General features: G+C 41.1%; 1 protein-coding gene across 6 annotated transcripts in view; it reads left to right on the top strand.

Annotated features, from left to right (window-relative positions):
- PCDH17 (protocadherin 17) overlaps window positions 1-13,584 on the top strand; it is a 101,624-nt gene that overhangs the window by 82,662 nt on the left and 5,378 nt on the right. For 3 of the 6 annotated variants that reach the window (XR_008443235.1, XM_054013691.1, XM_054013673.1), the window contains one exon: window positions 3,165-3,239. The exons of the other annotated variants lie outside the window; for them this stretch is intronic. Coding sequence is in view for 2 of the 3 variants with exons in the window: in XM_054013691.1 (XP_053869666.1) it covers window positions 3,165-3,239 (75 nt within the window). In the remaining variant the exon portion in view is untranslated. The remainder of the gene's footprint in view (window positions 1-3,164; window positions 3,240-13,584) is intronic. 6 annotated transcript variants of the gene reach the window in all.

Raw genomic sequence — 13,584 nt, 5'->3', positions numbered from 1 at the left:
TCAAAGTATTAAAAAACAACACCACAATCTGGAACTTGGAACTCTTGATCAGGTATCTGGAGAAATTAAAGTTCAGCATGAAGACTCTAAAAGTCATCTTCAAACAGAATATCTTAGAGATTTTTTTTAATTATTATTGACTGTGAACCTGAAAAAAATCTAACTGTATCTCTCTGTGTTCCCAATAGTCTATGCCAAAGTTCTCATAGTTAGAAAGGCAGCTTTCAGACAAAGGGGCATCTTTATTTATTCTCTCTTGAATTATCTTGTAATGGAGCATCACCCAGGCAGAAAGCCAAGGATGATATTCTTGTGACACTCAAAATCATAGAAGAATGTGGATTCCTCATAAATTGGGATAAGTGAAAACTCCATCCAGGAAATCTCTGACTTGAAGGCACTAATAATACAATAAAACATAAAGTCAGCAATTGGCAAAATCATAGTCCATGGTGCCATTTAGTCAAACTGGTTATCCTGACCTAGGGCAAATCTCACATGAGGCATTTCCCTTTTTCCCCACCTTTCTACAAAAACATCTCTAAACCCATATACAAAGTTAGGTTTCCTCAGAGATCTCCAGCCTACTATGTGGCAAGGGAGAGGTTTGTGGTGATCTGATAGCTGAATCTTGGCAAGCGGAAGTAGCAATGATGGCCTTCAGAAGGAGGAATGGGAAAACATTCTGCTTCCAACAAGGATTAAGGGGATGAGGGGCCCGGGTCCCAGCCAAGGGCCCTAACAGTGGTGAAATGGTCCACCACTAGGTCAGTGAGTCTCTTCCTGCAACATGCTGACCTAGTATCAGGCCAAAGCCCAACCAGACTGCCATCTAGTTCTCATGGGCTACTTCCTACTTTCCCCTTGATTATACCTCCTTTCTATGGGTGTCCTCCATCTCCCTGCAGTAGGTGGACAGCAGCATCCCCAGCAGCTCCTCATCATCTTGGTCGACTGGCAGCTCTGTCTCCCTCAATGGCTCCAGCCCAACTGAGCTGTGGGACCTGCTTTTTATACTTCCACTTCTTGTCCCACCCCTCAGCTTCCGGCAGGGCAGGTGTGACCTTCCTAGCTCTAGAACCCAAGGGGCAGGTTGTGGTCTCTCCTTGTCAATCTCTGAGGGAGTCCACGCCTCCTTGTCATAGTCTACCATGTATAAAGGATTGAGTATCTATTGACAAACTTTAATGCATTGATCCTGCAATAGGCAAACTCATTCTCCCTCACAGAACCCTACTGACTTCAGTCTATCACAATCGAAGAGAAGTGATGACATACTCTGAATGACAGCAGGGCTGTTGAAACAGGTATATAAATGAGAGAGAGTCTTTCAGAAAGCCACCATATCACCAATGCCACATAGCAGTCAGATGTGTCCTTTAAAAATATCTGCCATCCCCAAACTTTTAAGATGGTGTATCTCAGCTTACAAAGCAAAAGGCTTCTCTTCTGGGTATAGATGTAAAGACTATGTTAAGCTAATTGATAGTTTACGAAAAATAGTTAATGTGGTAATATAAAGCTAATCACTGGTGCTTGGTTGTGTGTCAGTCAGGGATAGCAATGTTTGTTTATTTAAAAAAAAATAAAAAAAATATTTGGTACATTCAGGAAGGATCAAGAGTGTGATCATGTTTTCATTACCTTTGTCTGTCCTCCCTCATTCTTTGCTTTTATTTCTCATAGTCACTTGTTGTCTCTTCTCTCTAACGAAATTGTAAATTCTTTGGAGCAGGGACTGGCTTTTACTATTCGTTTGTATGGTGTCCAGCACAATGGGGCCTTGATCTTGACTAGGCTCCTAAAGACTATCACAATAGATATGAACACAACATAGAAGATCATTTGAATTTTATGAATTATTGGTAAATAATTATACAAATTCAATTTAATTTCTGAACTAGAGGAATCCCATCTCATTGGAATAATGTTGATAAAATCCCATTGTATGATCTACAGACCTGCCTTTGACAAAGAATAGGAAAATGTGTTAGTCTGAAAATGTCCTTTCTAACAGATCCACAGATCTGTCCTATTAATTACTGCAGTCATATCTCTCTTCTTTTCCAGGAAACAGCTCTTGGGCTCTACAACAAGGAGTCACTATATTCACAGTTTAAATGCTAATAGTTTATCAGTTTAGGCTGACTGTTTAGGCAATGCAAACCACCAGCAAGTCTCCTGTTGGGGATTTCCTTAGGGTGGGGAATTCCTCAGCAAGCATAGAGCTGGCATAGCTGGCTCTTATGTCTTCCTCCCTGCAGCCCTGGCTCAGGGAGTATTTTGGTGGTGGGATCGGGGAGAGCCAGAGTGTGCTGTGCTCTGTCTATCTACAGCTGCCATTTGGTCCATTGGTGAGCAAATTGGGGAGAGGGATAGCTCAGTGGTTTGAGCATTGGCCTGCTAAACCCAGGGTTATGAGTTCAATCCTTGAGGGGGCCACTTAGGGATCTCCAGCAAAATCAGTACTTGGTCCTGCTAGTGAAGGCAGGGGGCTGGACTCAATGACCTTTCAAGGTCCCTTCCAGTTCTAGGAGATGGGATATCTCCATTCAAAAAAAAAAAAAAATTAAAGCAGATTCTAGCTCCTCTCAGGGTTGGTATAGGGCCAGAGAACTAGGAAGCCAAAATTGGTTGCTGGTTTTCTACTTCTTTTTTTCCCTTTCTTGAGCTGTCCTGTGTGAAAGAGGGGATATATCCTTTTCTAAACACTTCTCTAGGCTCAGACAGAACCATTTGACCTCCTGTCCTGCTCACTTGGGGTTCTCAAACCCTGGTAGGGAAGCAGGTGCCATGGAGCATCCAGAAAGACTCTCTCTTCCCTTCCCTCTGATGCAGCAGATGGCCAGCTATCAGAGCTGTTCCTGGGGCTACATGAGAAACTGATGCCCTTGCCCCCACTGCAGAGTGGGAGGGCTGATTTAAGCTCTTCAACTGACAAATTACAGGATATGTCTCAGGAAACACATTATCAATTCTTATTAACGCCGTCACCCTGAAGCACAGTTTAGAGTCTCAAGGGCCACAAGTGGTGCCAGGACCACATGTTTTACCCCCCTCTGGTTTAGATAGTATTTTTCTACTGAGGAAGTGTTCACGTTGGTGGGCTTTGGGGAAGTGGAGCCTATCTCTGTCTGTGACTCACAGATCTGGTTTGCCTCCAGAACAGCAAGGCAGAGGCCAAAGACCCATTGTTGGGATCTGTGGACCAGCCCGCTGTGAGGAAGGAAAATTTTCAGGTAACAAGTATATTTTCTTATTTTTGCACTGCCTCTAAAAATATGTAAGACTGACACTAACTCTTTCATAGATTTCAAAGCAAATTTTAATGTACTGTATGTAATAATCCTCTCGGCCCTGCAATATTTTTGAAATGTTTATGGACTAACACAGCAGTGATGAACTAGGACTAAATCTACTGGCCCACCACCTTTTAATTGCCTTTCTAATATTTTATGCCATATCAATGTTAGAAATATCCTCCCCTTACCCTGTTTCCTGAAAAACTAGAGGGAAACTGTGTATAAGGGTAATAATCCTCAGGTGTTGATAGTTGTAATATCAGAAGAAAAGCCCACAAGAGTTAAGAGGTTTAAAAAAACGGGAATCCATTTTGGTTCTACTGTCAATCATCATTCTAATCTAAGCTTTGCCTAACAGAAAGAAGCCTTTAAACAGACAAGCCAATATAAATATGCAGATTGCAAACAGCTCTGTTTAATAAATGCAAGCATGTGCAGAGAACTATTTGTTTACTTCTGCTTATTTATGTCAAAAGCAATTGTAATTAAACAGGAATCCAACCTCAGAAGTAGTACTTTAGTTGATTGTTCTCATCAGAAGTGTCATATAACCCTAGTGTTTAGGGCATGTCAGAGAAGCCATTATTTTTTGTCTCTAATAGATGCCTACTGATAAATAGTTCTTTCAGGTTACAACATTTTTGAATAAAGGTAATTGTCTCCCTCAAATTAAAAGTGAGACACAATTTCATATTAATTCAAGAAGGGTTTCTGATCGGATTACAGGAATTACTAGCTGTCGTTCTTAAGAGAGAGTTACTGATATCTCTTTTTGGAAAATATATACAGTTAAGTATACAGCTATTTATACATATGTGTACATAAATATAGGCATTCAATGTTTAATATTTATGTCAAAATATTAAAATAGTATATAAAAGTTAGTGCATTCTATTGGTCTAAAGTAAATGCTGATTTTTCACTTTGCATAATTTTGTATGCAACTAGACTGAAAATGTGTGTGATTTCAAGAGCCCTGTAGTTATTTCATTTTTGAGTTCCACATAACCATTTTCAGTAATGAATACACAAAACCAAGGGTCAAATGAGTTCAGCTTCCAGGAAAGTCAATGTGAACTTTGTGCATGCACCCAAAGGCAAATCTCCCCTCCCCCCCCCCCCCCCCAAATATGTAATAAAGCTCAGAAAACACATTCTTATTGTTCACTATGTAATGCAGTAGAAAAGAGAACATTTCACGAGCAAGAGGTGGACTGTAATAGCATTATCATGCTTTAAGAACAGGTAGATATAAACTTTTGGGCCCAGTCCTGTAAACCCTTTCTCATTTGAATAGCCCTGCTCACAAGAGCGGTATCATTGACTTCAGCTGGACTGCATACTACTAAGGATTTGTAGGATTGGATCTTTTTTTTCCCCTTTAGCATTTATAAAGGTGAATAAGGTAAAACAGGTAGATTAGAGTGTGGCAGTATCCAGAGAGGATAGGAAATGGGGTAAAATCTTGGCTCTATGAAAGTCAATGGCAAAACTTTCATTGATTTTGGTGGTGCCAGGTTTTCCCTCCAGTTGTCCAGGATATCAGCTGTTATTTGAAAGAAGAGGAAAAAGAATAAAGCATATTAATATGTAAGACTGATGAGCATATGCTAGTATCCACCAAGACTGTAACAACATATATATAACAAAATTATTGACATCTTAATTCACTGCCCATAAATGGTAGAAAAGTAAGTGTTCTTCCTTTACCCTTTCCAATATGTAAATGTAATATGTAGTTTTACAAAATCTATTTATCTACCTTATAGTCCTGTTACATGCCTATATGGTGATGCATAGCTACACATGCTAAATGCCACGAGAATGAAATTTTAGGCAAAGAATGCATGTGAGCTATCATTTAGCAAGTCAGCCAATATAAGGCATAATGGGCCAAATTCTGTTTGCCTCACTGAAGTGTGGTTTTGGGTATTGTGGTTTTGTTTTGTTTGATTTTATATAATTTCTTTTATGTAAGTGAAGTCAGCATACACACATAAACACACAAACGTGAGCATACACTATTACATTATGTACAGTAATTTGACACAAACTGTAGTGACCTGGAGATTATAAACATAGCATATAAGATGTTTCTTGGCAGTTGTTTTTTTATGTTTGGTCTTTTATTTTTAAAGTAATTTAAAATAGACATCTAAGAGCCAATTAAAGTGAAATAGTATTTGTGAAGTTAGGTTAGCTATACTGAATCATTGTTAGAAGCAAAAAACTTTAATTATATTAAATTCACCTCACGATAATAAAGAAGACACTTAAGAATTAATGAGTCAAATTATAATTTCCCATTTTTTTAGCCATATGAAAGAAGTCAGCAATATGAACCCACTAATTAGTTATCATTGTAGTGCAGTGTATTTGTGATGTAAAGAGAACTATGGCACCATTTTTATTTTATTCTCTTTTATGAGGACAGTGAGGAAAGAGTAAGGAATAAGAGAAAGAACCACAGAAGTTCATCTTTCATTTTAAGGTTAGCTCAAATGACCATTTTTTGCATTGACTTTTATTGTAGCTTAAAACAGTATATCAGATGTAGCATATTTTTGCTCAAATATATATCTTGTATTGTACAGTCTACATTTTGCCAGCATGACTTCATCCTGGGCTATCTTAGCTCTCTTTCTGCTACAGATTTCCAATCTAGGTGACTATCATTTGCCAGGTAGCTTGTTTCCTTTTCTTTCTATGGTTGATAATTTAGCAGGTTATTTTAGGATTGGTTCTCCCTAAAGTGCATACAGCACTTGGCTGATTGTTTACCCTTAAAGCTCCAGAGATTGAGGAAAGTCTCCAGGCTGCTGCTGTTTATTGTACACACTTGGACTGTTAAGGGTTTATTTTCAACAGGAGGTAGACGAGTAGAAATAAAGACCAACGGTGCATATCACCCTTCCAGTGCATCTTGCTGTACAATGCGGCATATGACCTATTTTATATATTTATTTTTACCTTTAAATTGATTCTGTTTTCTCATAAATACTAATTTGGCCCTTGGTGGTGATAGTTCACTTTGTGTTTATAGTTTCTGCTGCTAGTACAAAAGTGGCTGTTCGATTTTCTTCACTGTCTGCTAGCAGCAGCAGTCAAAATTACAGGCTAATGGTGAGGTGAGCAGCTTATAATGTATGATAATCAATAGTTCAAATCTGCTTCCTATGATGCGACATAAAAGAGTGAAGTAAAAAGCTACAGATTTTCAGCAATGTAATGCAAAAGCTCATGCACTGCTGGTGGTTTTCCCTTCAAGGTCAACTTGTATTTTTTTCCTCACAAAACTGTTCTCTCCTTTTTTTGCTTCATATTTAATTCAGTCAGTGCTAGGATGTCCAGGGAACAGAAATGGAAGGTTAGTCAATACTGCAAATATGAATGCAAGTATAAAAACAGCTTTAGCCAATTCAGGAAACTAGAGGGGAAAGATAAATATGATATATAAAGATAAGTATTCATTTTATTTAAAGGGATCGCCAAGTCTAATAGATCATAGATTTTTCTTTGTGTACTTTATTGATGAGGGACTGGTTACTCTGCGCTGGTTAGGCCTCAACTGGAGTATTGTGTCCAGTTCTGGGCACCGCATTTCAAGAAAGATGAGGAGAAATTGGAAAGGGTCCAGAGAAGAGTAACAAGAATGATTAAAGGTCTTGAGAACACGACCTATGAAGAAAGACTGAAAGAATTGGGTTTGTTTAGTTTGGAAAAGAGAAGACTGAGGGGGGAAATGATAGCAGTTTTCAGGTATCTGAAAGGGTGTCATAAGAAGGAGGGAGAAAACTTGTTCACCTTAGCCTCTAAGGATAGAACAAGAAGCAATGGGCTGAAACTGCAGCAAGGGAGGTCTAGGTTGGACATTAGGAAAAAGTTCTTAACTGTCAGGGTGGTTAAACCCTGGAATAAATTGCTTACGGAGATTGTGGAATCTCCATCTCTGGAGATATTTAAGAGTAGGTTAGATAAATGTCTATCAGGGATGGTCTAGACAATATTTGGTCCTGCCATGAGGGCAGGGGACTGGACTCGATGACCTCTCGAGGTCCCTTCCAGTCGTAGAATCTATGAATCTATAAATAGCGTGTAATAGTTACACATATATGTATGTAAATACTTATATGTATGCACACACATATATTCATAAAGGTTGACAATTTCAAAGCTGACTAGGGAACTTAGCCACATAACTCATTTGAAGTTTACATAACTCCCGTTAAGTTCACTAGTCGGCTTTGAAAATCTCAAACATAGGGTTTTTTTTTTTATACATGACAGATACAGCCCTGTATAGATACAAAATTTGTAGGGCTTTAGATATAAAATTTGGATCCACATCCATCCCCAATCAACAAAAATGATTTGCATCTGCGGATGCGAATATCTGCAGATAAAAAGTGGATATCCACGAATTTGCAGGGCTTCAGTTACAGACAGAGTGTACAGTGATACCTATAGTTAACAGAATGCCCAGTGAGACCTATAGTTAACGTTTCATAAGTGTTCCATTTTATTTTCAGTCTTATTATATATTTGGTCTTTTATCTTTGAATGGTTTGTTCTCAGTCCAAGGACTACTGTTTTTAAAAAAATAAGTAAATTCGGTTCAGCCATTTTTGAGAATGGGAGGCAATGAAAAAAAATACAACTTCCACATATGAAAATTCTCAATTCCCATTCTCAAAAATGGCTGAAACATTATTACTTTTTTAAAAAAGTAATCCTTAGACAGAACAAAACAGCCAGATTTCAACCCAAGAGTTAAAAGACCAAACAAATTATAAGACTGAAAATATTGTTTAGATTGGAACACTTATGGAATGTTAACTATAGGTAAGGCTGTGAGGTTGTCCTGGAGGTCATGGAAGTCATGGATTCCGTGACTTTCTGTGACCTCCGTGACTTCTCCAGCAGCTGGTGCGGCTGACCCCAGGGCTGCCCAAGCAGTTGGGGCTGCCCCGTGGCCAGCCTCACCAACTGCTGCTGGGGAAATCTAGGGCCCCCATGCCTCCCAGAAGCAGCAAGAGTTTGAGTGTGGGAAGGTGGTCAGGGCTGGAATTTGGGGTGCAGTATGGGGTGAGGGCTCTGGGCAGCGCTTACCTGGGGGGGCTTTCCGAAAGCGGTGACATCCCCCTGTCTTGGCTCCTAAGTGGAGGCTTGGCCAAGGGACTCTGCGCACTACCTCCGCCTGCAGGTACTGCCCCAGCAGCTCGCATTGGCCGCTGTTCCAGCCAATGGGAGATGTGGAGCTGGCGCTCTGGGTGGAGGCAGCGCATAGAACTTCCTGTCTACGCCTCCACCTAGGAGCTGAGGGAGGGGGATGTTGCTGCTTCCGGGGAGGCGTGGAGCCAGGTAGACAGCCTGCCAGCCCTGCCAACTGTCCCTTCCAGCTGTGCCCCCCAGCACCAGTGGGGGTCCCGGGCTGCATGCCGTCGTCCCCCCCACCCACCCCTTTAAGATTTAGTAAGAGGTATATAGTACAAGTCGTGGACAGGTCACAGGCTATGAATTTTTGTTTACTGCCCATGACCTGTCCGTGACTTTTACTAAAAATATCTGTGACTAAAACGTAGCCTTAACTTTAGGTCTTGCTGTGAGCATTTTAGTTTTAAAAACTTGAAATTTAGCAGGAATATAATTTCTTCTTTGTAGATGTGCATTTTAGTGGTTTCACAAAAGTTGGCTGTGATATGTTAAAGTTATAAGTGTCTTAAAATAGTTGGCAAATATGCACTGATTTTTTAAAATATGACCAACTATCAGTGTCTGCCAGTCTTCTATCGTCTCTGTGCACATGTTCATATGTTAAGAAAGTTCAGAGAGAGAGCTGCCTTTTTCCATATGAGTGAAAGTGTGTAAGAAGGGACATAGGACCTACCTGCTTTGATAGAATGATTGAAGGTACATAGGAAAGTGTAGAGAACTCCTGCATCTTTGATTGTGTGGTAGAGAGTGTTCTGCCGTAGCTGCCTAGAAAATATTGTATAGGATGGCAATTTTTTGTATGGAATTGGCCAGGCTTTTTTAAGATGAGAAACTACATTAAAAGAATATTAAGGTTGCAATGTGAAACACTGAGAAGTCAGGAAATGAATGACTTATGGAGGAAATCCCTTAAGATGGCCATAAAAACCTTTGTACCATACTGTCCTGCATCTGTGTATTCCACATATTTAACAAGAAAAGTTTAGAAATGTTTTAGATAGATTTTAAAAAGAGCTATTCTACTTTTCATAATGCTCTGCCTATAAAGCCAGAAAGAGAGTTAGAATGACTCTAGTCTTGTGGTTAGGGGATTTAGCTGTGATGGGGGGGGGGGGAGTTGGATACTTGGGTTTCACTCCTTCTTCTAATGAATATTTATTTTTTATACAAAATAAAACAGTGTTAATAGAAGATAATAAGAGAGCCCAACTCTAGAATATCCTATAGCCTGGTGATTGGAGCACTCACCTGTAATTGGGGAAGGGAGAGTCTAACAAGTTCAAATCCCTACCAGATGGGACAGAGTAAGGACTTGAAGAAAGGTATCCCACAGCCCAGATTTTTCTTTGACTTTGAAGAAAACATTTAATTCAACCCAAAATGAAGTTTTATTTTGTTTTCAGTTTTTTGTTTCACCTAAAAACCAAATAGCTTTTATTTCGACGTGAAACTTTTTTTTTTTTTTCAGTTTGGCCAGCAAACCAAAAAAAATGGTTATTCACATATGTCATTCTATCTGTTACTGGTCTAAGATGGACAATTGTTTGTCCTAACCCTGACTGACATAATTTTGAGAGACATATGCCATTGTTTGGGATGAAAAATAAAAGAATATTCTCTAGCACAGTGGTTCTCAGACTTTAGCAACCCAAGACCCCCATTTTGATTTAATTTTTTTTGCAGCTCCTATGACCCCTGCTCATCCTCAGGCCCAGCCCCCCATTCCACCCCTTCTCCCAAGGCCTCACCCCTGCTCCACCTCTTTCCGCCTTCTTCTTCTTCCCCACCCCTGAGCGCACCCCGTCCCTGCTTCTCTCCCTCCTTCCCAGCGCCTCCTGCACGTCACTGAACAGCTGTTCCCCGACATTCAGGAGGCACTGGGAAGGTGAGGGAGGAGTTGATCAGCAGGGGCAGTGGCCCCGGACATGAATCCGCCTCCTCCCCTGAGCACACCCCATCCCCGCTCCTCCCCCTCCTTCCCAGTGCCTCCTGCGCGCCACTGAATAGCTGTTCCCAGGCGTACAGAAGGCACTGGGAGGGAGGAGACGAATTGAGAGAAGGAGGAGGAGGAGTTGATCAGTGAGACTGGCGGCCCCAGACATAATTCCGCCCCCTCCCTCAGCATCCCCCATCTCTGCTCCTTCCCAGCACCTCCTGCATGCCGTTGAACAGCTGGGAGGGGGAAGAATTGAGGGAGGGAGAGGGAGGAGTTGATCAGTGGGACTGGCAGACCCTCTGGAGGACCCTCGCTGTTTGAGAAACGATGCTCTAGCAGGTTGATGGAAGTTTTATTTTGTTTGGTTTGTTTTGGGATTTTTTCTCTTTTTTTGGTCAGCCATTTATTTTTCATTTGGTTCTTTTGAAGCTGCTCAGGGGGTTGCAATTTTCAAGCAGTTCTGATAGAGATAGACTAATTGGTGAAATGCAGGTGTAAGAGAAATGTAATTTATTTGTGTGGCTCTGCATTTTTATCACCAAGCAATTGTCACCACGTATTTTATGTGTGTGTGTGTGTGTGTGTGCGTGTGCACTAGTGTCATCTCATTAATACAGGGTGAAAACAGGCATCACAAACTTCAACCCCAGTCTTTAAGCTCTTCCCAGCCCTCTCTTGGTATGCTCTCTTCATTTTCTTCTTAAACTCCCTGCTTTTCACCATCTTTACTTTACGCCATTCCCCATACACTAAGAAGAGTGTCCAACTTCTTGTTCTCCAGAGATCCTCTACTAATTTCTTCCATAAATCCTTCCTGCTATGTTCTGTTCCTCAAGAATTTCTCACACTCTCTTCCCCCTATAGCAGTTTACTCTGTCTCATATTTGTTTCTTTTGTCAGTCTTAGATTTTAAGCTCTTTGGGGTCAGGAACATGTGTAGAGCACTGCATGAATTCGCAGTACTCTGTAAATGATTATTAATAATATATCTAGGTTAACTCTCTCACCATGAATTAAATTACTTCACTATAAAGTGATGTAGCACAGCATTAATTAAACTTAGCTCAAGCTTCAGTCATATGTCTGATTTTTTTGAAGTGTAAATGATTAATGCTGTTTTATAGTATTTGATTCTGCTAAATGCCTCTCTGTGTTTTTATCTGTGTGTGGATTTGTGTAGTTTGTGTGTATATATTTAATACATAGAGATGTGTGTTCTAAGTTTATTAAATAGTTATTGTCTGATCCTGATAGGTGCAGTTCACCTCCAGTATACTTTGACATTAAGTCAGTAAGAGTTACAGGTGCTCAGCATTTTTCAGGATCAAGACCTTCTCTGTGTGTATGTGTGTGTGTGTGTGCGCGCGCGCACATACATATATCAGGATCTCAATCTTTTTAGTTCAACTGGAATTCCAAATCTAAACATTTTTATGGCTACCAAATTCTTAAAAAAACCATAATGATTTGGAGGCCTGTCTGCTACTTTAGAGGGTGGAAATTCTTAGCAGCTGAGGAACAGTGTACAGAAAACCCAGGACTCAAGACATCTGAGACTTACTCTCTCAGTATTGGCTGGAGAGTACTGAGAATATGGGCAGTAGTTCCTCTTACAATCAAGAATCCCTTAATTAGGGATTCAAAGGGTATTTCTGAAATTTTCTAGCCTCCTGACATAGAGCTGGAGTCATTCACACAGTGGAGTTCGGGGGTGAAGAATGAAAGTCCAGAAATAATTGGTTTGGCTCAAAATGACCAACCAAAATACATTTTTAAGCAGAAAGGGATAGGTTCTCCAGAGGATTTAGGGCAGTGGTTTTCAACCTATTTTTCATGCTGCCCACGATGTGTTACCTGGGCCGTAGGTTGAGAACCACAGCGCTCTCCCTCCCCTCAAACCCCCCCATACAAACCCCTATGCCCAGCGCCTCCCACCTAGAGACCTCTCCACAGAGTGGGGCCAGGAGCAGAGCCCTGGGTGGGGTACTGGGCAGCAGGGACCCCGGATCTCGCCACGCGGGCTCGGCAGCATTTAGCACACAGCTGGGCCGTAGCTGTGTGCCAATTGGACCGCATGCGGGCCACAGCTTGGGGACCTGATTTAGGGTCTAAGTCTGACATTTAGTCACCATTGAGATACTCAAAACCACCGCTCACCTGCCGCCCACCTCTGTAGGTGCCTGAATTTCCATCATTACAGTCCCCTAGGGCACCTACATTTCTGCCAGGGAGCATGCACACAGCTGTCCCATTCTAGGCACCTATTTCATGCTGAAGCCCCAGCAGGATGCTCAAACTAGGTGTTCCCCTGCTGTGGAATCCAATCCAGTAGGCATTCTCAGAGAACACCTGAATCCACACAAAACAGCTGCTGGTGGTGCCCTTTAGCTTTTAGCCCACTGGTTAAAACACTCAGTTGGGATGTGGTAGATCCAATTCAATTCTTCATTCTGTCTTATATGGAGACGGGATCTCAACGTAGTTCTTCCCTCTCCCAATAGAGTGCCCTAACCACTGTGCTAGGGTGTAATCTGAGGTAGGCTTCTGTCTGTCCTGTTGGAGCTGTGCTGCTTTGTATAATTAACTATAGAGTCATTCTCTCTCTCTCTCATTGTCTCTCCCAATGTATATTTAAGTAATTATACACAGCTCAACAGGAGAGACTGAAAGAAACCTGTCCCAGAATAAGTCATAGCCCAATAGTTGAGGTAATCTCCTGAGACGGGGAAGACCCAAGTTCCTTATTTGCATCAGGCAGTGGGGAAAATTGAATGTGGGTCTCTCACATCCTGGTTAAGTGCTCTAACCAGTGGGCTGAAAGATATAAGGGGACCACAACCAGCACCTATTTCTCTTTTATCTATGCACTGTATAGGGAGCCTAGGTGCCTAACTCGGGGCTGTGGATTCCTCTGAGCAGTAAGGTGCCTAAAAGTTAGGTGTGGTACCATGTTAGTCCCTCCATTAATCTAGCTCAAAGTTCTTATGTATGCCTTTGAACTGAACTGTAGGACCAGAAATTTCCACATTTAGTCTTTAAAAATGCAGTGAACAAAAATGCTTTATTTAGCTATATTCCATTATCTCTTTGATAAAATAGAAATATAAAAATCCTGACTGAAAGCATTATCAA

Source organism: Malaclemys terrapin, chromosome 1 (assembly GCF_027887155.1).
Source record: "Malaclemys terrapin pileata isolate rMalTer1 chromosome 1, rMalTer1.hap1, whole genome shotgun sequence".
NCBI lineage: Eukaryota > Metazoa > Chordata > Testudines > Emydidae > Malaclemys > Malaclemys terrapin.
Note: the sequence above shows the minus strand (reverse complement) of the source record. Positions and strands in the feature narration are given on the sequence as shown.